This window comes from Watersipora subatra, chromosome 10 (assembly GCF_963576615.1).
Source record: "Watersipora subatra chromosome 10, tzWatSuba1.1, whole genome shotgun sequence".
Lineage (NCBI taxonomy): Eukaryota > Metazoa > Bryozoa > Gymnolaemata > Cheilostomatida > Watersiporidae > Watersipora > Watersipora subatra.
In genome coordinates, this window is record NC_088717.1 from 54765320 (window position 1) to 54792778 (window position 27459).

General features: G+C 36.7%; 1 protein-coding gene across 1 annotated transcript in view; it reads right to left on the reverse strand.

The window, feature by feature from the left end:
* The window catches only part of LOC137406153 (S-adenosylmethionine-dependent methyltransferase Rv2258c-like), a 30643-nt gene extending 3184 nt beyond the window's left edge, over window positions 1-27459 (reverse strand). Inside the window, exons 1-5 of the mRNA XM_068092683.1 lie at window positions 27157-27459; window positions 26782-26884; window positions 20013-20227; window positions 6870-6989; window positions 2722-2862 (exon numbers count right to left, since the gene is read on the reverse strand). Coding sequence (XP_067948784.1) covers window positions 2722-2862; window positions 6870-6989; window positions 20013-20227; window positions 26782-26884; window positions 27157-27232 — 655 coding nt within the window. The 5' untranslated portion in view covers window positions 27233-27459. The remainder of the gene's footprint in view (window positions 1-2721; window positions 2863-6869; window positions 6990-20012; window positions 20228-26781; window positions 26885-27156) is intronic.

Here is a 27459-nt window from a genome sequence, read left to right on the forward strand (position 1 = left end):
TTAAGTAAGTCATGCGTGTTCATGTAATGATACGTTGTTTATTCGTACTTGTATTAATATTCGAATAACTACTGAATATTCCTACTTGTGATTAACTGGGTTTGTTGTGAGAAGAAAGTTGTGTGTATGTCAATTTACAGACACAGACCTGACAGCTAGTGACAGTGAAGTAAATTCTACTCGACAAGGATAGACAACTCTCAACTCAAGAGCGAGTTCACGCAAACTCGATGAGTTGATGAGCAGACTCGTGGGTGAGCTGACAAACAGACTCGAGGGCGAGCTGATAAACAGACTCGTGGGTGAGCCGATAAGCAGACTCGTGGGTGAGCCGATAAACAGACTCGATGGTGAGCCGATAAACAGACTCGTGGATGAGCCGATAAACAGACTCGTGGGTGAGCCGATAAACAGACTCGATGGTGAGCCGATAAATAGACTCGATGGTGAGCCAATAAACAGACTCGAGAGTGAGCCGATAAACAGACTCGTGGGTGAGCCGATAAGCAGACTCGTGGGTGAGCCGATAAACAGACTCGATGGTGAGCCGATAAACAGACTCGAGGGTGAGCCGATAAACAGACTCGACGGTGTCTTTTCTCAACTATTACACCCTAGCAAGCCAAGAGCAATAATTCTTGATGTTCGGTCAATAGCACTTATAGTGAATGCAGCTATGATACGCTGGCTAATATCACAATGCTAAAGTCAGAAACAGTGACAAGAATTTTATACCCTATTTGCTTTTGAAAATCAAGCAGAGCTTATTGTAAAGAATGCAGTATCTTTATTGGTGTTATATCTCTCAGTACCACGCAGTAACACACCAGCAATGATGAAGCTGACAGGTTATATAGCAATCCCAAGGACAAGTCTACAATTGATTGGCTGCACGGTAATTAGGTCAGCCAATTCCACAATAACATATTTCGAATACAAAAACGATAACATTTGTCACTAACTAATCACGCAATACGAGTATTAATAATTTTTTTAGTGTTTGTATAGTAGCATGCAAATCTTAGAACAATATGGTAATAAATGGTTAAAATAAAAAAATTGCTAGTATAACCCATACATATACTTTACAGTGGACAAGTGTTAAGCGTGTGCCTTATAAATGACTATTCAAATTTGTCTGAATTGCGACGAACGTAATATAGATCCATTGAGTCAGCAATTTGAAGCTGCCGGATTATAAGCTTAGAAAAGACATCATCAAAACTCTTACACATGCTGACTGTCTATAAATACGGGTACACACTGATTGACAGTTCATTCGCTTTTACAAGCATGAAGCACTCGTGTACTTTTTGCGATTTTTCTTGCAACAAAGAGCGTGACCTAAAGAGGCACGCTCGTGTACACAGACACCGCTGCTCCTCCTGTGACGAGGTGTTCACCACCCAGCCTCTCCTGCAAGTGCACGTCTCTGCTGAGCACCGAAGAACACAGTCTACCCAGACTGAACCCCAGAGACCGAGAGTGTGTTCACCCCGTCGCCAACACCATCACCGAGGGCAACGCTACACGAGGCCACGGCAAGACTGACGGCCGTACTGGAGGCCAGCCCGTGACGCTTGCCCTACTCCACGGCATGAAGTGGAGTCCAAGATCGTTTGCCCATCGATAGACCCTATCGGGGATGACAGTGACCCTCTCGGGCTACTGGACTCACCAGTCAAAATCGATTTCTGAGTGCCAGTTGCCCCACCAACCACCTCGGCTCTTTTCAGGGCTATCATTTCCATTTTAAGTGTTTTGTTCTGCGACGACAATGGTGGAAACTCAGTGTCGTACTTATCATCCACTTTTTTTATTACAACAGGTCTGCCAGCTCGTGACAAGTCTGACAACTAGTGACAGACTTGACAGGCCTGACAGCTAATAACAGGTTTAACAGCTACATAGTAGGTATAACAGCTATGTAGTAGTGTCTAGTTGTACAATATAACAGCTGGTGTATAACAGCCAATCGTACTGACTGACAGCTAGGTACAGGTACAGCTATGAAAACAGATGTATACGGTATAGACACACTAATTTGTTTAGGTCTTTTTAAAATCACTGTTCAGGCAGGTTGACCACTCTGTACTGACACAACGCCAAGTCGAAGCTTCTACTCGCATGTCTCTGGCAGAAGTAACCATATTAACATTTTACAATTGACCATTACTTGATTAAATTAAACCATATGATTAGATGTTAATCATATCAATCGACGTTAACCATATGATTAGATGTTAACTATATCATTAGAAATTAACCATATGATTAGATGTTAACTATATCATTAGAAATTAACCATATAATTAGATGTTAACCATATCAATATAAGTTGACTATATGACTAGCTGTTAATCATATCGATAGCAGTTAACCAGATGATTAGATGTTAACCATATCAATCGATGTTCACCATATGATTAGATGTTAACTATATCAATAAAAGTTAACTATATGACTAGATGTTAACCATATCAAGAGAAGTTAACCATATGATTAGATATTAACCATATCAATAGAAGTTAACCATATGATTAGATGTTTACTATATCAATAGAAGTTAACCATATGATTAGATGTTAACCATGTCAATAGAAGTTAACCATATGATTAGATGTTAACCATGTCAATAGAAGTTAACCATATAATTAGATGTTGAAAATAAGTAGGTCCACTAAACTACATACAACTTAAATTAAAAATAATTTTTGCTACCTTCACAGTCAGCCTTGGCTCCCTCCAAAACTGATTCTGACAAATCTGAGGCTACAAAAGTGCTATTAGGAAATAAGGTAGCCATAGCCTTTGTTGGGGCAGCAGCCCCGCATCCCAATTCCAGCACCTGCAGGCCAGCCTCTACAAATCAGTGGATTAATGTAGGCCTACATATTCAGAGTATAAATATTACACATGTACGGCATTTCAGAATGGAGGTTTGACAACTCCACATAAAACTCAACAAACGCTCACGTATTCTACAGAATAGAGTGTCTATCCATTTACAAAAGAGATCGCAAAAGTTTGCTATTGTTAGTGAAGATTGAATTTGGAAACAAAGCACTGCTCTTTCTTCTCTAATTGTATCATTTTTGCATTACCATAGTTACATTATTCAGTATTGCTATTGTTAATATTACTTCATGCAATGATTTGCCTGCATAAATCACTGCATGGAAACATAGCTGCGATATAAAATTTGACAATAGTTGGTAAATTATGCTAGAAGATGAGTGGCTTCAAACCAGTATTTTCATTGGCTCTTTCGCAAACTAGCCGATAATTAACAGACAAAATACATATCTATGTGATCTTGTTGCTGTCTGTCTAATTATCCATTATCACTTCCTTTGCAAAATTCTGAAGATCTCTTACGCTAGGTTTATATTACGCGATCATGAGAGATTATAAAACTATAATTATATAAAGTTATCTCTTGTGTAATCACAAGAGATAACTTTATAAGTCCCATTCTTTTATCATGCCCGATTCATCGGCCGGCTAACAAACAAGGAGTTAATGACTTTGTTGAAGAACTTAAAATCCTTTTCAGTGCAAACAGTTTTAAAATAATATAAATTAAAAAAATGGGTAATATTGGAAAACGTACTACGATCTTTGATTGACCAATTGCCTGCACAAAATACTTCTAGCAGTCGCTACAAATTTTAATTTAATTTTAATTGTATATAAAACATTTTAGATCATTGTTTTCGGTAAATTATGTTTAAAATCCTATTTTAAACACCGTTGTTCAATTTATATCAGGAACTTGAAGCACTTCTGTACTAGATTTTCAACCATATAAGCGTTTACGATACTTTCTTTGAGCAAAATATAAAAATACTAATAACAATTTACACTACAAATAATACTGGTACCGCGATAGTAGTAATAATACTGGTACCGCGATAGTAGTAATAATACTGGTACCGCGATAGTAGTAATAATACTGGTACCGCGATAGTAGTAATAATACTGGTACCGCGATAGTAGTAATAATACTGGTACCGCGATAGTAGTAATAATACTGGTACCGCGATAGTAGTAATAATACTGGTACCGCGATAGTAGTAATAATACTGGTACCGCGATAGTAGTAATAATACTGGTACCGCGATAGTAGTAATAAAAAATTCAGCAAGGAAATCATGACTCTCACTCGACATGGGCCAATTCTCATTGGTCAATATATTGTTCAATATGATGCACTGCACTGTTTAGTAGCTTTGTTGTGCACAGCCACAGAAGTTATCTCACTGGGAGCCGGTGATGCTTTTCTATATTAAGATATCAAGGCACCTAGATTTATGTAAAAGAACGTCGGAGAGGCAGCTAGATGTGCATAAGAGAATATCAAGGCATCTAGGTTTGTAAGTACAGTGCACCCTCGAGATACGATTACCCTGATATACGATTTTTTCACCTTACGAAGTCAAATATTGTGATATCTTCACCTCGCTATACGAGTTTTATTTCACCATACGAATTTAAAAAAAGTTTCGCCCGAGTTAGAATTTGGCCGTCGGTGTGCTCATAACACACGTCGAAATAAAAAAGACACCGAAATATAGTTTGCCGAAAACATTTTTAGAATGGTTAGAAGAGACACGATGATTGACTTCTCTCATGTCCGCGTGGAAAATTTCGTGTAAAATACACAAGCGAGAGCAAATATTCCTTTGTAGCGTTATTATAGCTTTTACTATAAACTTTTAAGTCAGCATACGTATATAACGACAACTATCTACATTTAATTCGTTATCTATGGAATCTGAGACCGATACAAACGTTACAAAACGAAGGAAAAATGATTTCTATGTCAACAAAGTTGGATGTCGTAAATAAGAAGAAGGCACCCGTATTATTAACATTGTCAAGGAATATGATTGCAACCAATCAGCATTTGCAATTATTATTAAAACAAGAACTCCATTAAACCACGCACAAGAAAGAGCTTCCGACTGAAGATTTGAATGAGCTAGGTCATGCACGCGATCAGCATTCAAAAGGAGCAACCATTTTGTAAAGGCGAGGATGTAGAAGATACAGAAAATCCCACATTCGCAGAAATGTTTCAAGTGTTTAATTTACTGATGTGGACTGGTACATCAAAACAATGCATGTATAATATATATTATTTATCTCTTGTGTGACATGTTTTTCATATTTTATTCATTTTATTTGTTTCCTTTTGATTTTATGTTATATTTTCTTGTTTAATCATGTCTTTGCATATGGGCTTGTTATCTTCTACGATGAATACAATTCATCGTATGTATGTATGTAACTCATATAACTAGCAACTCAAGATAGTTGACGCATCCACATTACTTTCTGAAACTTGCTAAAGCCCTGTCCCCCCATAGGGTATAAATACGTACAAACTTTGTACATATGGTTACATTGATTCTTGTGCACATTTCATACAAGACAAACTACTGTACCACATTCTCTGGATCCTTTTACAAGCGCTAGCGATTTTCTGCATTGCACCATCAATTTTTTCGTAGAAAAATTGGACAGGAATGGACAACTTCTTTTAGCGTGCTAAAAAATTCCAATTCATTACGTTTTAAATTTATTTTCAAGTGTACAGCACCATAATTAGCATTGATACGTTTTTGCCTCCTCTCTGCTTTACCCGCTACATGTACCAGCTAAAGCCACGTTACTCCAAAGGCATGTACGTCCAGTATAGAAAATATAATTTTTCTTTTCGGTAGCCATTAAATGGTCAAGTGTGCGAGAGGCCGCTTTCTATAACTGCATCGCTCGGCCTTATTGATTTAGGTCGAAAAAGGTTTCAACCAGATAGGCTAAAGTTTATAGTGAAAGTGAAGATAGGAACTGCTGAAAGATAAAATTTCGTAATAAAAAGTTGAAATTCAGTAAAATAGTTCAAAATACATACTAAAACTTAGTTTTAAGTGTAGGCTTAGCAAGCTAAACTTACTTGAAGTGAATTCAAAGTTTATGTTATGCGTACCTTTTGAAGGCAAGAACTCCTTACCGTACGTACTACATTTGGTACACACATTATAATTTTGCGTTTTATTGCAGATCATAACTATTAAAATACACTAAATACAATACAGTTACTGTAGGTAACTATAATTACTAAAGTTAACATACTATTTTGTTGCTAATTGTCAATATGTACACATTTTTATAAAAAAATTGACGATTTTTACCAGGGGTGTTTGCATTGTATAATTACAATGGTCTTTATACCCCGACATACGAGTTTTTCACCATACGATGCCAACCTTGGAACGAATTAACATCGTATCTCGAGGGTGCACTGTAGTAAGATATCAAAACACCTAGCTTTGTGTAAGAAAATATCAAGGCACCTAGCTTTGTGTAAGAAAATATCAAGGCACCTAGCTTTGTGTAAGAAAATATCAAGGCGCCTAGCTTTGTGTAAGAAAATATCAAGGCACCTAGCTTTGTGTAAGAAAATATCAAGGCACCTAGCTTTGTGTAAGAAAATATCAAAACACCTAGCTTTGTGTAAGAAAATATTAAGGCACCTAGCTTTGTGTAAGAAAATATCAAGGCACCTAGCTTTGTGTAAGAAAATATCAAGGCACCTAGCTTTGTGTAAGAAAATATCAAGGCACCTAGCTTTGTGTAAGAAAATATCAAGGCACCTAGCTTTGTGTAAGAAAATATCAAAACACCTAGCTTTGTGTAAGAAAATATCAAGGCACCTAGCTTTGTGTAAGAAAATATCAAGGCACCTAGCTTTGTGTAAGAAAATATCAAGGCACCTAGCTTTGTGTAAGAAAATATCAAGGCACCTAGCTTTGTGTAAGAAAATATCAAAACACCTAGCTTTGTGTAAGAAAATATCAAGGCACCTAGCTTTGCAAGGAGGTGCTCGTCTTCTAGGATCAATTTGCAATTCTCCGCCTTTTGCCATCTTACAGCTCTCTTTCGTAAGAATTCGTGAAGGTCATCATAGGCATCAACTTCTGTTCCTGAAGTACCAAAAGAATTCGATGCTGAGCAATTTTAGTTAAAAAAACATAAGTAAAGCTTACAGTTAACCAGACAAATTTATAAATAAAAATCAAACCAACCAAAAGCATCAGTAAAACGTGGTGCACCCCAAAACAAAACAAACACAAAGCACAGTACAGTGTACCCTCAGGATACGATCAATATACGATTTTATACGATACCCTGATATACGATTTTTTTCACTTTACGAAGTTGAACGTTGTGAGATCTTCACCTCACTATACGAATTTTATTTCACCGTACGATTTTGAGAAAAGTTTCAACCGAGTTAAAATTTCGCGGTCGGTGTGCTCATAACGCACGTCGAAATAACAAAGACGCCGAAATACGGTTCGTCGAAAACATTTTAGAACGCTTAGAAGATACACGATGACCGACTTCTCTCAGGTCAGCATTCCGCGTGAGAATTTCGTGTAAAATACACAAGCGGGAGGAAATATTCACTTTTAGCGTTATACTCTCTTTTACTATAAACTTTTAATAAGCATACAAATATAACTATAGGTATCCATATTTAATTCGTTAGCTATGGAATCTGAGACCGATACTAATGTTACAAAACGAAGGAAAAATGATTTCCATGTCAACATAGTTGGAGGTCATAAGAAGAAAGCGCCCGTATTGTTAATATTGTCAAGGAATATGGTCGCAACCAATCAACATTTGCAGTTATGATTAAAACAAGAACTCCATTAAAGCAAGCACAAGGAGGAGCTTACGACTGACGATTTGAAGGAGTTGGAAGGCCATGCACGCGATCAGCATTCAAGACGAGCAACCTTTTAGTATGGGCGAGGGCCGAGAAAGTAGGAGATACAGAAAAAACCTATATCGGCAGAAATATTTCAAGAGTTTAATTTACTGATGTGGACTGGTACATAAAAACAATACGTGTGTAATGTGTATGATATCATTATTTATCTTCTTTGTGTGGCATGTTTTTCATGTTTTATTCATTTTATGTTTTATTTATTTCATTTTGATTTTATGTTTTATTTTCTTGTTTAACCATGTCTTTGCAGTCGGGCCTGTTCTCTACTACGTAAATACAATTCATTGTATGTATGTAACTCATATATAACTAGCTACTCAAGATAGTTGACGCATCCACATTACTTTCTGTAATTTGTTAAAGCCCTGTCCTCTAGGGTATAAATACGTACAAACTTTGTATGTATGGTTACATTGATTCTTGTGCACATGTCATACAAGACAAACTACTGTACCACCTTCTCTGGATCCTTTTACAAGCGTTAGCTAGCTAGAAATTTCTGCATTGCACCAGCAATTTTTTCTTTCAAACGAGTAGAAAAATTAGACAGGAATGGACAACTTCTTTTAGTCTGCTAAAAAAATTCCAGTTCATTACGTATTAAATTTATTTTCAAGTGTACAGCAACATAATTAGCATTGATACCTTTTTTCCTCTCTGCTTTGCTCGCTACATGTACCAGCTAAAGCCACGTTACTCCAAAGGTATGTACGTCCTGTATAGTAAATAAAATTTCATCTTTCTTTCCAGTAGCCATTAAGTGGTCAAGTGTGTGAGAGGCCGCTTTTGATAACTGCATCGCTCGGCCTTTCTTATTGAATTAGATTGAAAAAGGTTTCAACCAGACACGCTAAATTTTATAGTGAAAATGAAGATACGAACTGCTGAAGGATAAAATTTCGTGATAAAAAGAGGAAATTCAGTAAAATAGTTCAAAATACATTCTAAAACTTAGTTTTAAGTGTGGGTTTAGCAAGCTAAACTTACTTGAAGTGAAATCAAAGTTTATGTCATGCGTACCTTTTGAAGGTAATAACTCCTTATAGTGGAAAAGCGGCCTACCATAAAGTGCTCAAAAAGGTGATTTATTTTATATTAGGATGGACAATATGCTGAAATAATGTTATAGACCGGAATTTTATACTGATTCTGAATATCTAGTTTCTACACCTCTAAACTAGCCACCAAACTAATTATGATATATTACGTGATACAATAAATTAATAATATAATTTTTATAATTTACAAGTTCGACCAGTACAAAGTGGGACTGTGATACAACAAACTTAGATCAAAATTTGTAGCTGATTTCAAATATCATATAATGAGATTTCAAAAATGCATGAAGTTGAATTTATATTACATAATAACACTATTATGTAAGTTATATGCGTAACTTGAAGTATGTATTAAATATGATTGTGAATACCACCCAATTCCATTTGTTTTTGGACCAGACTTTGAAACTTGTTCTGAGTATATAATTGACAATTCTCTCAACTGGCCACAACATTTTTATAATGTATTTTGTAATGTAATACATGAATTTAATGATATAATTTCAAATTTTGCCAGTTTATCATTTGGGGAAAGCAAAGAGGTTGCAACTCATCAATAAAAATCAGAATTTGTAGTATATTTCAGATGTAATATCCATATCTTTCCAAGTTGCATAGATTTGAACTTAAGCGCGATATTATATAATATAATGGATTACATAATTTGTATGTCTGTCGGTCTGATGTAGCACCGTGACTGTGTGTTATCTCCTACACATCTACAAGAAGGACAAATGAATCAAAAACTGTCACAGCTGTTTAAAGATTTGACTAAGATGTAGAATCTTTTTTTTTCTGTCTGGTATCAAAGAAAGGTATCATGGGTGGATTCTGCAAACTTTTCAAGACATAAAATGATACTTGATGTATAATAACCTACTTTCGCCAGCATTCTCATTAGAATCTGTATTCTCTTCTTCAGCACCAGTTTTGTTTCTACAGTCCTTGCACTGACACACATCTGCACATTTGAGTTCAGCCTTCTGGCACTGGCATCTATTGGATGAACATCCTGTCTTGCATCGACAAAACATGTCTTTCATCACATCAGAAGGCGCTGGGTTCTTTGTGATCCATGTGATTTTGAGATTGCCATTAGACAAATTCCAGCCATTATTAGTGGGTAGGGGAGGATCAATTGTTGGCTGCGCAGCTCTACGCCATATGGCTGCTTGGTAACCAGCTCTCATTACATGCAGCCTCAGTTCATTTTGGGTTGAAGGAAGGTTAGCTTGAGAAATCCTTGAGGGAGAGCAATAAACCAAATATCTTGCTTTATTGGCCTTTTCAGTTGTGTCAATATTATAAAGCCTGCATATGAGTTTCTCTATAGAGTGCTGAGTACCATCATCTATCTCAAACTCCAAGCCCAAAGAGCTTAATACATTGATGAACTCAGGGTTCTGCTTGAGCAAATTCCAAAAGAATTTCTGTCCCTTTGAATGAAATGCGCTGATACTATCACAACCGCTGAGTGCATGTAGACCCAGAAGTGCTTGGCAGTAGGGCGGTGTTCGAATACCTGATACATTTCCAATGTGTATGTATCGCATTCGTTCTTTCTTTCTACAGAAGTAGTATAATTGATCTGATGGAAGCTCATGTACCAAAGATATACAAATCATAAACACATCTGTATCTTGACACTTTATCACCACCACACAGTCTGATCCTTTGTTTTTCTTGTTAGACTTTATATGCGCTATCATTCTTGTGTCAGCTTCCTCGTAATCTGATGCTACACTCACTATATTTTTATTACTAGTTTTCCCATCAATTTGAAAACTGATCTTGTTGCACTTGGAAGAAAATGCTCTGTATACATCAAGATCTTGTTTGATCTGTGCACTGCTCCACTTATTACTCAAGAAAGCCACCAAAGCTTCTTTGTTAGCACCCTCTGCCAGGAAGTCTGACCATTTTGGTACCATTTGATTTGGTCCAAAAATTGCCAATTTTTGACTACTTTTCAAACCACGATGCATTCATTCTGTTGATTTGATGCTCGCTTCAGGATAGCTATCACAGACAAAATCTACCCGAGAAGAATCATATGATGTAGCGATATTGATGCTAGCCTTTTCAATAGGACACTAGCAACCATTCCAAATGTTGCTGAGGGCTTCAAAGCTTGAATCTCAGCCATTCCATCAATGACCACAGCATCAAATTTTAGGTTTTCAAATTTTGTCTAACATGTTGGATGTGGCTCTAGCTTTTTCTCCAATGCTGTCATAAGGGTAGACTTAATTGTCTTCATCCTCAATCCATCCGCATTTTCTAAGCTCCAGCTTACGCTGCCAAGGGAATGAGAAAGTACTTTTCTAAGATCTATGTTCCTCTGCTGGCTGATTACAAAAAGACAATCAAAGATCCGTCCTGCATACTGTAGACTTTTCTTACTAGAAGTTTTCTTAGCACTTTGACTCGAAGCAAAACCTTTCAGTTTGTTTGCCTTTATTGGCGCAATTATTTCTAGTTCTTGAGTTGTCATCCGTTTGGTGACAAAATAGTGAAACTGCTTTTCTCCGATCTGTCTTGCATTTTGTAAATCATAGGCAATGTCAATTCAAGCCTCCACTGACAATAAAGACAAAGTTTTTACCTTTGTGTTTGAATAGGTTGATTCGAGCTGATATGATTTCTTTGATGAGACATATTGTGTCTTCATCAGCTTTCCATGCTGATTCTGACAAGCCATGCTTGTCTGAGCTAGTGGAGTCCAATTCTAGAAGCTTCTTTATTTTTGTGTGCACAGCTGTCCTTTGTGGATGAGTGGATGAGCCATGGTCCATCTCTGTGAGGCAGATTGGGTTTTTGTGAATCCAATGAGACCTCCCTGCGATTTAGAATCACGATTGACGGTCTGTTCCATTGCCATATCACAGGCAACGCTGGAGAATGGGTGGTGATGCTCATATTAAAAGGCAGAATAACCACGGTGATCTGCCATTGCTTGGTAAATTAGGGTGTGAGTCTTTGCCAGCTGCCTCATCTCCATATAGTAAAGTGTGCCATACCTTGCATAGTTGGAGTGGTCGTATGCAAAAAACCATGGCAAGAGTCGTTGTAGTTAGTTGACATGGAGGTTCCATTCAGATTTCCTTTGGCACGGGCAAAATTTAGCAGCTGTGTCACCATTTCAATATACTCTACCCAGAATCTAAATGTGGGGTTGCCTATTGAAGAGGTGACTATAATCTTAGAATGCCTGATTCATGTGGGCGAGTTCAGATTGATTACATTTAGTGTGATTGAAAACAGCTCTACTAACGTCCAAACTAAGAGAGTCAAGGACCCTAGAGGATTCAAGACTTTCAGTGAATTCATCCAACAATAGGTCATACAGCGCCTCCATGCAGAGTTTGTGTGCCATGAAGGACCTATTGTAACTATTACCATTGATCACCCCTTTCAGGCTTCCTTCAGCGATACATTACGATTCTGTGATTATTTTGGCACACCCAGCATCACCATACCTTTTGCCTATCACATCAAGGAAAACCATAACTGTGTGGAAATCTCTTAATCTAGGGACAAGTCTTGACATCGGAATGGGATTGAGGAAGCAAATAGTTTGTGCTTTACAATATATAGCTTGGTCAAACACTACTACTGCAGTTTCTATAGCAAACTTGTCAGCTTCATTTGATACTTTTTGAAGAACCCTAACCAAGGTTTCCCCACAATTTTCCACACAACAGAAGACACACTTCTCATCATCCAGCTTTTATAACTCTAAAATGTGAAAACTTGACTCATAGCAGTAATTCTAAGCAGGAAAATGAGGATTTCCCGATATTTTAGGAGTTGTCCTCCTCAAAATAAAATCGTTTTAGAACTTCTAAATGTGACCAGTTATAGATGTAAAAACTATATCATTAAACTCAGCATAAAATTCTGGCCAAGAATCTGGTCTTACTTTATTCTCCATATTTATATAAATAAGAGTGAAAGATAGCTCTGGGCTGCTTCTCCACTATTACCGTACGTACTGCATTTGGTACACACATTATAATTTTGCATTTTATTGCAGATCATAACCATTAAAATACACTAAATACAATACAGTTACTGTAGGTAACTATAATTACTAAAGTAAACATACTACAGCCAAACATGGATAACTCGCCCTTGGATAGCTCAAACACAAGGCTCACACAACACAACAGCTCGAACGGTTTTGTTTAATCCGTTCCCACGTGTTTCAAATAACTCGACCTCAACATCATTAACCCGAACAGTTTTTTGCCCAACGGCTACTGAGATATTTGCTATCGCTTAAGAATATCACTTTATTCCAAGCCATAGAGATAAACTCCAACTTTTAGTAGTTCGTAAGCGTCGTTAATACCATCATTGGCAAAATATTTTCATCAATGACTTTTCTGAAGGTTTGGTGAAATTTGATTTTTCCCAAACATCCACTTAGCGATGGCCATACGAAGGCTAAGAAAAGAGAGGTAACCTTCACATAAACTTCAAGAAAAATCGGCAAAATTGATCTTGGTTAAAACGCTCAAAAGAAAACGATGTCTTTTCTTCTGAGCATTTCAACAGTGATCAAGCTTTGCCAATTTTAATCTGAAAACGTCCTGGCAGTCACATCACATAAAACAACAAACAAATCTCAAGTAATAGAAAAATCTCTATAGTTTCTGATAAAAAATTTTTAAACTTTACATTAGAAGCATTTAATTTGAAACGAGCCATCTTTGCTTTTGATTTATATTATAGTTTGTATATGTACATGTATCTACTAATAAATACATGGACTTATGACAGTGCTCTGATAACTCCATAGATATATAAACCTAGATTGGCCAATAATAGCTATTCTCATCGGTTGCCTCATCAGACTTAAATAGCATGATGCAACGTCATTGTATTGTACCTCATGCTTGACTGCACTGTTGTTAACAATGAAGCTAATGAGGACTAGGTGACAAAATCACATTTATTTTCACATAAAAACCTTCTTGTATACATAATCCAGTAAACTAAAGCAATTCTGTGATAATATCTGATAACCACCATAGATTAAAACTATAAAAGCTATGAATTGTTGCACACAAATCATGAGCCGTAAGGGCTTTATTCGCCACCCTCTCCTATCCCCATTCTCTCTTTTCCCCTTCTCCAAAGAAAAAGTGAGAAGGAGAAAAGAGAGAAGGGAGAAAGGAGGGGGGGGGGGGGCAAATAGCCCACCCACTCAAAGAGCCAGACCCTGGCTAGGTAAATAGACTAATATCATTCTGAACTAAACATGACTAAATATGATGAGTATGCAAGTATGTCTTAAGTCAAAAATGAGACAGAATGATTATTTCACAACTGGCTATGTAGCTGGCTAGGTCACCAAAGCTGAAGTGTAATGATTGTATCACTAGCATCGTGGATGTTACCAACTATGATGTAAACCAAGCAAGAGTTCCCTAATCACAGTTAAGAATTGTGGTGGCTTGACTTTGTCTTCGCCTGTGGTGATTGAGGTTTGCAACCACAGTGAGAAAGCATGAGAGTGTTGTTTAGCAGTGCTGGATTGGTGAAAAACTTTCCCAGGCTAGCACTAATTGCCACCATGGAGAAGTTGCTGAGGTTCAACATCATGCTATTGTTTAAGTGTAATCATCAAGCTAGTAGCCTAGCTCGTGAGATAGCAAAGAGATAATTTCGATTAGGCCGCATTATGAAGCTAAGAATAGAGCTGGCACGAGTAGCTCATCTGGTCTTGACCCACCGGGTCAGAGGTGCTCGGGTCGGGCCACCCGACCCTCGGGTCTTCCTATACAAAGACACGGATAGGTTTATGGCTAAAAACAGCGGTTGTATATCGCTTTTCAAGTGTGATTGAAATGGAGTCGCATATAGTCCTAGCGCGGAAGGACCAGGTGAAATAAAACAAAGTGAGTCAAGACTATATTTTTAAGTCAATATATTTTTACAATAGTCTTTGGACTATACTGCCCTGATCTGGCAAAACCCAATAATTGACATTTTTTTCAAAATTGACTTTTCTCTTGATTTGACCTGTTTTCTGGTTGAAAATTCATGTCACAAAATTTTATATGTCAAATCCTACCAGAAGTGTGATTTTCTGGCATGGCATAACCCAATAACTCAATATCACCAATGGTATTCATCTGGCAAAACCCAACAATTGGGCTTGTTTGGTTATGATTGGATGACAGCATGCTGCCCATTGTAATTGTTGTGTTCTGCCACAGTATAAAGCAAAATGCTAGCTTCAAACTGAGCAGACAATACAAACAACTTACACTTGTGCACTTCTAATCTTGTTTATTCACATCAATTCAAGTTTATTCAGTAGATCAGATTATCATACATCTCATTGATTACCCAAGGATTAAAGTGGTTTATCAGATCAGTTACTATGGCTTTACGTACATCAAGCAGAGACAGTGAGTATCCTGTTTTATTTCTTAATGTTGTTTTCATTCATGCTTACCATTGGTATAAATATTTTAATATTACATCTTAATTGGTGCCAACGCAATGTCACACATACTCGTACGCAACGCAATGTAGGATAACTAGCTAGTAGACCAACATTGTTTATCTAATACTGGTTGTCGGTGTGGGATTAACTGTATTTATTGGTCTCGGTGGCAATTCTATTTTCACTCATGTCACCAAGAATGAACGCTCACATATTACTTTTTTATATCAGTTGTGATGTATTTAAATTTGCAAAAAGTAATTATGTTACCGACACCGTATCTTTTATATGCATCATTATTTGCAGACATTCTGGATGAATTCGTGACACCGCCTAAAAAACGCTGCCGCACCGATGAAGAAAAGCGGAAAAGAGATGTCGAAAAACACAAACTCAGACCTCCGTGCACACGCACAAAGCTAAACTGCCGTGATAAGATATCTCAAGAAACCTGAATCAACACATACTCAGCTTTTTGGCAGCTAACTAAGCAGCAGAGAGACATTCAGATGTTTAGCCTCCTAGATGTGACTGAACCAAAAACATTGAAGCGGGATGCTTCCTCTAACCGTGATCGAACCATCACATACCACATTAAAGATCCTTCTGGTGCAAGGCAGAGAGTGTGTAAAACATTCTTTCTGAGCACACATGGATACCTGATTAACACATCGAGCATCATCAACGATATGCATCAAATTTGGACTAATAAGTCACATTTGATGGGATTAGCAAGTTTAATCCCTTCAATTAGCAAAATGGGGGAATCGATTCATTGAATTGTTTGGTTATGCCTGCCTTTCAGGATGCTAACCACAAACAAGATAGTCATGCAAAACATAACAACTTCAATTGTTGGGTTTTGCCAGATCACTCTCACATGAAGCCAGTAGCATCAATGTTCTGTCAAAACAAAATAACTGACCCAAAATTCATTTTACTGAGCAAAAACAACTGTGATTTTTCAGTGGAGGTGAACAATGATATGTTCAAATATTTGTACCAAATATGAAGTGTTAAGTGCAATATTTCCAGGTTGGCACCAATTTAAACTTTGAAAAGCTGTACTGAAAACTTTTTGTTTAGGCAATTATTGGGTTTTGCCAGATCAGGGCAGTATAGGTTTCACAAAGTTTTCGGCAAGAAATAATCAACATGTCGGTGGTCTGGGAGTTCATGAAGAAGCCAGTCACGAAAGGAAAATACCAAGTTATTTGTACAATATGCAAAAGCAAGTTAAAGGTTGACTTGCAACAAAATTCACATTACAGTTATTTGGTATCATAAGATTCACCATGTCTTACTCTGTCGTGTTGTAGGTGTGAAATATATGGGAATGTGATTACAAACTCTTAAAAGCCAAAAAACGAACAGTTAATCGCAGCCACACGAGACCGCAGTAGTTTGGATTCGCTTTCCAAAACGGCTCAAATGGGATGTAGTTGTTACAAAATGGTTTCTGTTTACACCTTCATGCAACCTCATTCGTGAAAATATTTTCACAAATGTACTTCACGCATTCAATAAAACCATGTCTATTGTTCTTACTCGTCTGTTTTATCGTCATTGTAATGCTGTCACTTTTAGCACTGATATCTTATAACTTACCGTAAAAAATCGTTAAATGTTTTAACCTTAGCTCGAAGGAGTACCAATCATGACGAGCCTGTTGGTCACCTGTGATAATCAAAAAGCGCTGCAAAAATTATTTTCGAAGTATTGGGTCACGTGATCAGATTATGACTTGACAATTGAATAATGCTGAAACAAAACTGTAAAGTAGAGAGCATCTATATTTGAGGCGGAGTATTCGGTAAAACCCGAAGTGTTTGTCATAAACTAGTGCTATGATAAGTTTTATATTGAGCTTTTTATTGGCTTTTCAATTCACGTGAGAACATCACGTGACAAGACGATAACCAAACTGTAATGACTACATCAGAGAAATAAACAGAATCCAATCTACGGCGGCTTTTCGTTTTTGAGCTTTTAAGAGCTTGTAATCACATTTCCACGTATTTGGCACCTACAACACAACAGAGTAAGACATGGTGAATCTTTTGATACCAAATAACTGTAATGTGAATTTTGTTGCAAGTCAACCTTTAAGCTACAAAGAAGGATCCACCTCAATACTATTGAGGCATTTACAACAAGGGCATCCTGAGGAACTTAAAAGCGCGTCTAAGAACCTTCAATCCAGCAAATTTATTTTATTTTTAGTTTCTTTCACTAATACCAGAAGTTTTAGAGAAGTGATGGATTTTTGGTATTCTACAGTTGGTAAATGGTGAGTATAAATCAAACAGAATGTTAATTGCAGGATAAAGTCTCAGTTTCTCTTCCCGATAATTGAAGTGAAATTTAATTTAATCTAAAACTTGATAAACCTAATAGGAATACCAAGAAACAATCATAAAATAAATCACCAAAGCTGTTAACATTTTGTAACTTTATAAACTATTTTTTAATAGTAAGACAATGATCATGTTTTATTAAGAATTTATTTTTACCATTTAATACATGGCATACATATCTATAATAACCACATTCAAAATTATGTCTTAGTTACACTACCTTTGCTTTTAAATTGTTCATTCAGAATTCGGTTACAATACATGTATGTTATGTAAACGGAAATATTCATGAAAATAACTTTTTATTACAGGAGTTGTCTAATCTTTGTTGCTATTTTTAGAAATAGTCACAACTTGGAAGTTGTGCGGGAAGTTTTGCGGAAAATTCCATTTATGCAAAATATTACAACTGTCATAACATGGTTGAAAATAATAGGGTCACTGTGTTCCCATTTCTAGTTGATGGACAAGAAGCAATCGCCATCCTAGCGAAAGGATAGAAATCGTTAACGATTAACTTTAAAGGTTGACTTTTAACAAAATTTACATTAAAGTTATTTGGTATCAAAAGATTCCCCATGTCTTATTCTGCTGTGTTGCAGGTGCAAAATATGTGGAAATATGATTACAAGCTCTTAAAAGCTCAAAAACGAACAGTTAAACGCAGCCATCACGAGGCTGCCGTAGATTAATCCCTTTCCGAAACGGCTTAAATTGGACGTAGTTGTACAAGATGGCTTCTGTTTACACTTTCATGCAACCTCATTCGTCGAAATATTTTCACAAATAAACTTCACACATTCAATAAAACAATATCTATTGTCCTTACACGTCTATTTCATCATCATTGTAATGCTGTCACTTTCAGCACTGGTATCTTATAACCTACTGTAAAAGCTTGTTCAATTTTTTAACCTTAGCTCGAAGGAGTACATATCATTCTCTGATAAACATGATGAGCCTGTTAGTCACCTGTGAAAATCGAAAAATGCTGCAGAAATTATTCGCGCTGTTTGGCAGGAAGTACGGGTCACATGATCAGATTACGACTAGACGATTAGACCAAGCCAAAACAAAACTGTAAAGTAGGGAACATTTATATTTGATACGGGCTCTTCAGTAAAACCCGAAGTGCTTTTCATAAACTAGTGCTACGAGAAGTTTTATATTGAGCCTTTTATTGGCCTTAGTGGCCTTTCAATTTAGGTGAGAACACGTGACAAAACAATAATGAAATGTAATGACTACGTCAGAGAATTAAAATGATTCCTATCTACGGCGTCTTCGTGATGGCTGCGATTAGCTGATCCTTTTTGAGCTTTCAAGAGCTTGTAATCACATTTCCACATATTTGGCACCTACAGCACGTAACAGAAGCCAAAATGTTAACACTTCACAACACTAACAGCCTTCAAATGTTCAGCAATTACTATTTTCTTCCATCTAAATATAAATATAAGTGTTTGCCTGTCTGTCTGCGGGACTGAGCTTGTATGTCAATTTACTCTCATCTCAAGGCAACATTTCCTATATAAAATAAATAATTAAAAATTAATAATTTACCATATTATGAAAAACCTAAAGAGAATATTATGGTAGACAAGCGTGTTTAAGTGTTATAATTCAGTACCTACACTAAAAAAGTAACAAATACTTAATTAGTTCTTATGATCTGCAATAAAATGTGACATCCCTTTGTCCACTATTGAATGGAGTTTTTACCTTAAGACAGACGCTGTGGATAACGGTGCTTGGAAGGAAACTTGAGAGCAACGCATTCGATACACTAAACTTTTGTGACTCTGTGTGAGAAAAATTTTGAATTTAACTTAAATCCTTTAGCTTACTAAAGGATTTAAGTTATTAAGGATTTAAGGATTATAAAGGATTATAAGGATTATAAAAGATTTAAGGATTTAAGGATTTACTTACTAGCTTTACACATACTTGAAGCAAAGTTTTAATCTTTCACTGCACTTACTTTAATTTTGCAATCATGTTTTTTTGGTTATGTTTTGTTTCCGGTTATGCATTTTTGCCGCGTATTCACTATGACTTTTAGCCAATCTGTTAAAAACATTTTTCAAAATGATTCAAGAAAAAAGACCAAGCGATGCTGTTCTTGAAAGGGGGTTCCCACATATTTGATCACATATTCAAGGCAACTGCCACTGATTTTGTTTATATAAGATGAATCATGATGACCCACGATAAAGGCAATGAATTGGGTTTACTACAATTTTAGAAATAAATATAAAAACTTTACTAAAATTTTAAAGATAATTCAAACAGACGTGTATATAGTTGGGAGTAAAAGGCACTAAAATACTCACCACGTGGGCCAGAGTTGGGAAAGCACTTTTCAACCATAGGGGCAGCAGCAAATGCACACCGCAAAATCTCCGAGTAACAGGCAACCCATTCCATATCAGTTCCGAGAAGAGTTGGAAGCCTGTAAGGCTCTAGCCAGTACTTGTTCACACCATCTATCTCTTCATGATCGACCACATTACCACAGACCATGCCACCGATCCATTCTCTTACATACCTGCAAGCCACAGTCAGCGATGGTCAGTCAGCTGATAAGTACAGCTGTGTAATACTGTAGCGAAAATTTCTAAATCACAATGAGAACTACGAATCTGTCTAGTGCTCTCTAGTTATAATACCTTGCGTGAACAAAAATTTTTGCAAATGATTTGTCGATACAGGAGTTGTGTAACCTTCCTTGCATAGAAACTTTGCAGACATTTTTTTCAAGCAACATATTACAACCGCCAGTAAATCTAATGGGTGTTATCAAATGTTTAATCAAAATTTTGCTGTACGATGACTTTTCGTTTCCAATCCGGCACCGTATCAACTTCTTTTGGCATTGAGACTGATATCAAACTATCAATACTGACAGTGAAGTTGCTTATAAAATACAAACGCCTCTCGCATTTTCAAAAGAGAACTGATAGTTGTTGTGCTTCTTCCTATGCACTCACGGAAGAGCTATCGATGTTTTTTTGTAATCAGCTGGTTACAGAACGGTAGGTGAAAGCTGTGAAGAATGCATGTGCATATGCCACTATGCATCTTGTTGACAAAATGGCCTGAGATCTTTATTGATACTCAATGATTGTAGGCTATAATAACTCACTGCTCATTGACCATGCTTAGTAAACGTTAAAAAATTATTGTTAAAATTGTGTGCAGGGTCGCTACCCTGAATGATTATAATGTCGATTGCTTTTCATTACGCCAGAGGCAGAGAGAGGATAACTTCAAGGATATGTCTAAATTACTGCTTATTTAAAAATATCAACTTGCACTAAGTTCTAGTAAATTTTATCAGAAAGTATCGATATTTTTCTATCATTTGCGATTGTTTTTTATGTTTGAGGTGATCCGACTGTCAGAATGTTTCAAGGTTAAAATCGACAAAACTTGTTTAAAATGCTCAGAAGAAAAATATGCGTAAAATGACATCACTAGTTGCTATCATTTTTATAGTTGATATTCGCTATTGCTTTCAAGTTACAGCATTCCTCATCTCTATTCTATCAGTCCCTTTGCAACTATAGACATCATAACCACACTTTCGCTTGATCCGAGTGTGCCAACCACGAACGAGTGTGTGAATTTTGATCTTGACACATCCTGGCAGTCAGATGACTTCAAACATCAAAAACAATCACAAATGATAGAAAAATACCGACACTTCATGGTAAAATCTACTAGAGTTTGTGCAAGTTCACCTTTAAACCCTTTAAAATAGTCGGCATATAAAATCTAAAATTCCATATTCCTGAGATAGACCTTCAGTTTACTACCAAATATGTTGGGGAGCTAGAGCCTCTCTTGCTCTTAGTGTCCTTGCAGCGATGAGTGTTATGAATACAGGTTTCCTCTAGCCTATTCCTTTGAGTGCGTGAGGGTGTGTTTACAACTTTAGATTAGGTGATTTTACTAATTAAAATCAACAACTAACAAAACCTGATATAGAATGAGTGATCCAAGCATGCAGAAGATCCAAGCATGCAGAAGCGATCTATCAAAATCAAATACTGGCTGATGATTGGTTAGCCATGATTTACACTATCTTGAATTATTTTAGTTGTATCACTATTGTTATTACGCTCTCAAATCTCTCAGCATGTGTTTGTCTCACTCATAATCAAGTTTCAAAAAGATGAGCCTATTTCTTATTGGTCACTCGCTGTTAAGCAAGGAATTTCATTGGCCAATGACAGAAGTAAACAAACTGCACGTGACAACTAGTGCTTGACACAGGCGAATTGCGCGCCAACTTACATAATTATGGATTGAAACACTTGACTGCATCCGCTGACTAGAGTGTAGTTTAGTGGAGTCTTCTGACTACACAGAATGCAGTTTTTGAGAAACTTTTCCATAGAGACACGGCAAAAAATTCTTTGTAAATGGACTATTAACGTGTCTGCTAGCTTGGGAGAGGTTTTATAATGCCCTTCCAGGTACGGAGCTGCTAAAGCCAAATGATCTTTCTATTTCTCGCGAATTCTATGTGTGATGTAACGCTTTAGTAGAAACAACAAAAAATTGTCGTTATTGCAAAAACAAGAGCAATATTTGCGCACTAAAAATATGTAGTAGAGATACCAGGCTAAATGGGATGCCTAAAGAAACGTAATCGTACATAATATTTTAACAAAATACATTTGCATAGCATAACAAATCATAAATCAACATAATATATTAGTATAATATATTTGCAAACTACATATATTAGCAAAATATATTAGTATAATATATTAACACGGCTCATAATGTGGTGAGCGGCTGTGGCTAACTGATCTAGAGTCTTGACCTGGGAACAGAGGATTGGGGTGAATCCTAAACCACATACTCTGCCCAAACAAGCAATACAAAGAAGACAGCGAGGTCACTCAAAGCATGACAAGACTGCCAAGATGTAACAAAACACAATATATTACTGAAAGTCATTGCAGACATGTTTAATTGTTGGTTGAGAATGGGTTGCTGAATGTACGAGTCATTCTATTGGTCACTAAAGCCTATTCAAGTCTTTTCCTTTTTCTGAACTGCTGACCTGGTGTGAAACACAGTTTCTATTGAGTAGTTGGTGTAACCACCAGAGTTCTATGTGATTTTTTACATACTAACCGTTACACTAAGCAGTCGGAATCCCATTCACTATGTTTCCACGACGCGCATGATTCGCAAACTTGAGCCGATCCGCAAGTTAAACGCATCATGGAAACTGCATAAATTCGCAAGCTAAGAGAATTTTGCAATTCGCAAAACTTTATCGAATCCATCATGCTTTCGAATTATGGAAACAGCACTTGCGAATGATTCGCATTAAAATACCGTGCCAGCTATTCAATTTTAAACATTTTCAATACTTCCATGGTCTTTCTCGATTGAGTTTGCAAATATCTTAGATGCTCAATATCTGAGAGCAAAAATTCATCTGTTTATGGCTGTCATAGTTGCCACCTATTTCTTTAAGACTGGTTCACACTATGTCATCATATGTCGTCATTGTCTTATTGGCGATTATTCTTCAACTATGTGCACTATAAACTGATGACATGCTGATACTTTCCTAATAGTACATGATATACTTTCCTAATAGTTTGCCGAGTATCCAAGATAGCCTGTGCAATGTGTACCACTTTGGCGATAATGATTGGCCGTCGGCGGATTGCTCCATCTATATTTTTTTCATGACAGTTGCTGCTGGACTAGTATTTCGACGTTTATGTGACCACATTGAATAATAAGAGTGCTGTCACGGGCATCTTGCTGATGTAAACGATATGGGTTTGTGATAGTGCAAACACTGTTATCGCAGACAATCACAGAAGCTTTGCGTGATTAACCCCAACATACAGCGATATTGACTCTATACCTATTGTGACCTTATTTACACCTTATATAATACCCTATCGAGACTCTATTTACACCTTATACAATACGCTAGACAAGGTAGTACAAGTGTGAACCTGCGATATTCTTTGGGGATTATTTGTCTCCGTAACATCGGACTTGATTCGATAACATGTAGTAGTTTATGCATTTAATAAGTCGTTTTACATAAACGTATGAGGGGTTTTTACTGTGTAATATGGGAGTGAATTTAGAAGATCCTCACACCAACTTGTTGGTCATAACCAGAACTTACATCTACATTGTGTAAATTGTTGATGATGTATTTATGGCACAATCATAGACCTATTAATTATACTAACTATTAACCATAATAACTATAAGTATAGTTAATAGGTCTATGGGCACAATAGACAGTACAATCCTAGTAAAAACAGATATTTAAGAGACTGACACCAGTGACGTTATTTGCAGACATATCTGTTAAATCTACATGAATCCTAATGTTTCACATGCACTACTGATGGTATGTTTCAGATGCACTACTGATGGTATGTTTCGGATGCACTACTGATGGTATGTTTCAGATGCACTACTGATGGTACGTTTCAGAAGCACTACTGATGGTATGTTTCAGATGCACTACTGACGGTATGTTTCAGATGCACTACTGATGGTTTGTTTCAGATGCACTACTGATGGTACGTTTCAGATGCACTACTGATGGTATGTTTCAGATGCACTACTGATGGTACGTTTCGGATGCACTACTGATGGTATGTTTCAGATGTGCTACTGATGGTATGTTTCACATGCACTACTGATGGTATGTTTCAGATGCACTACTGATGGTATGTTTCAGATGTGCTACTGATGGTATGTTTCAGATGCACTACTGATGGTATGTTTCAGATGCACTACTGATGGTATGTTTCAGATGCACTACTGATGGTATGTTTCGGATGCACTACTGATGGTATGTTTCGGATGCACTACTGATGGTACGTTTCAGATGCACTACTGATGGTATGTTTCGGATGCACTACTGATGGTATGTTTCGGATGCACTACTGATGGTACGTTTCAGATGCACTACTGATGGTATGTTTCAGATGCACTACTGATGGTACGTTTCAGATGCACTACTGATGGTACGTTTCAGATGTGCTACTGATGGTACGTTTCAGATGCACTACTGATGGTATGTTTCAGATGCACTACTGATGGTACGTTTCAGATGCACTACTGATGGTATGCCGCTGTTGAACCATTTGTATCATCTGTTGAGCTTTAGTAGAATATGACGAACAGAAAAAATTAAATTGCTAAAATATCTATAACTCTTTATATCTATGTTACACTCCCTAATATCTACAACAGGCATAATTTCTTCAAGAAGGCACATTAAGCAACATGGTTTTCCCGATTAATTAATTGAGCAAAAAATTACCTATTGCGGAGTCTGAATATGTCAGACCCATAGATATATAAACCTTATATATCTATCTACATGTATATATCTATAGATATATAGGTTTATATATCTATGGTCACACCTAACTTTATGCCTAATGTGATTATGATTAGGAACAAGGAGGCCAAAGTGACACTGATACTGATATAAGAAAGGGCCTTATTTGAGACAAACCTATATATAATAAATAACATATTAATTATATATAATAATATACTTATATATAATATTATATAATAATAACATATATATAATTTAATATTATAATAAATAGTATATAATATAAAAGCTAGTCAAGATAAAATAAACACAAAAAATAACAATTGGTCACCGTGACAGTGCGAGTACTTAATTTGTACATGCTCTGTCTGGGTGACAGCGAGCGTTGCATTTCATTTCTTCCTCGCGGCAGCTGTATCAGTGTGACGAACACTGAACATCAAAACATTGAAACTTTACAAACCTTTGTCCACCAGCAGCCTTCGCTGTTTTGCATGTTAGAGCAGTACTCTTTCAACAACCAATATGGCACCCTTTAGGCCTACCATTCTTGAGTAGGCAAGGCTTGACCCCCACCCAACCTATGTATGCCCAAGAGATTCTCCTATGGATAGCTCTATTCACATCAGGCAAAATATATTTACCTAATCCGAATGTCTTACCTAATTTGCCGATAAAACGATAATTTGTGCCAACATTACTATAATAAGAGCAATGCTAAGGGTGTTAGGAAAATATTGTGCTTCATGAGAATCAAAACCAGATGAATGAATGAACTCACACCAAGCACGCTACCAACTGCACCACTCTACCATATTGCTGAGATGATGAATAATTGTGCACATACTTACTACGCATGACACATGGGACTACCGGCATATTAGCGTTAACAAAAGACAAAATGTTTGCTTAAAGTACACAATAAGTAAGTTAAAATATTGAGCGTAACATACATGTTTCTCAAAAGCTTTTAAAATGTTTAGCATTAATTTTATTATAGCAAATACATTGCAACTCCGCCTGCAGGGCGCTGTCTGTTGCTGTCATAGTTCACATTGGTCAACCGCTATGCTACAGCTGGAAAATCTTGCCTATGTATTGATGATAGTGTGGACCAGCCTAAACTATCTCAGAGTTTGTAATTCACAAATGCAAATATGAACTAAGCATTTGAACATTAAAGAAACTACTATGCGAAAGTAATACTGCAAGCTTGTATTGACCTTGTATTGACCTTGAGCTTGTGTTGACTTAACATTCATTGGCTTTAGCTTTTGTATGCCGGCTTTAAAACCAGCCTAATCATAGAGGTGCTCATTTGATAGTTTTATGTGTCCGTGTACCAGTTTATCTTGAGAAATCTTGACAGGATTCAACCAGCCTTCTTTAAAAATTGCATGCAACTAATGTAGTCATTCGGAACTCTGGGATTTTCGAGATACTTAAAAAACTGCTACTTCGAAGTCCAATTTAAAAAAGTTTTTAAAACAATTTACATATTAATAAAAGTAGCTAAATTATTAGAATTATTAATATATTGTCATATATTAATACTTATAATATTTAGTATTCAAACTCAAGTTTGGTCTACTGAAAGTTATTCTTCAACAGCTTGTGAGCGGATAGGCAAAACCAAAAATGATTTTTGAGTAAGTAACCAAATATCTGTTTGCTTTGTTTGCCATTAGTTCTATCTGAATCTTTCACTATGATAAGATTTCATTGATAACATGTCATTACTTTGTTACCTCTCCTTAAAGTCAAGACTGTCAGCAAGCTGCTGACTGGTTACAGCTGTGTCCTTTGACTGAGCCAGCTGAGCTAAAGACTGGAAGAGACCCAACTTCACACCTGTAATAACGCAGTTCTGCTAGTTACTAGGCACAAATGACCACTCCAACTTTCACAGCAAATCATAGTGAAAGTTGTATTTCGTACGGTAGTACGGTAGTAGGTGATACTGGTGGACTGGTGCCAGTTAGAACTAGCTACGCTTTAACTGATCACTGCTTTGGTTATATTATTGCAGTCAATGCAGTGACCTGAACCTGCTTGTTTCACCTTCCACAAGATGCAACCTTTGATCAATTGTGAATGACAGTGTTTCCCTCTCCAGCACTTACCTACTGATACGCCGAGTGCTATACCTCCGTGGTGGATCGTTACACCCAATTCCTGCATAAATTTCTCAGCCGCCATTATCCTAGGAGAGAGTGATGAATATGTACTCGCTGAGGCCTGCTGACCATTGGCTTGAAAGAATTAGCGATGCATGAAGTCTGCAAAGCTCAAATCAAGTGTCAAGTTATCAAATAACAGTATCACGCTGGTGGATGGTTGTTTATCCTTGTTACGAGGCTATCATACGAGGGGCATTGAAATCAATCATCTTCTATGGGTCTATGGCGCCTTACAGTGCCTCGCGT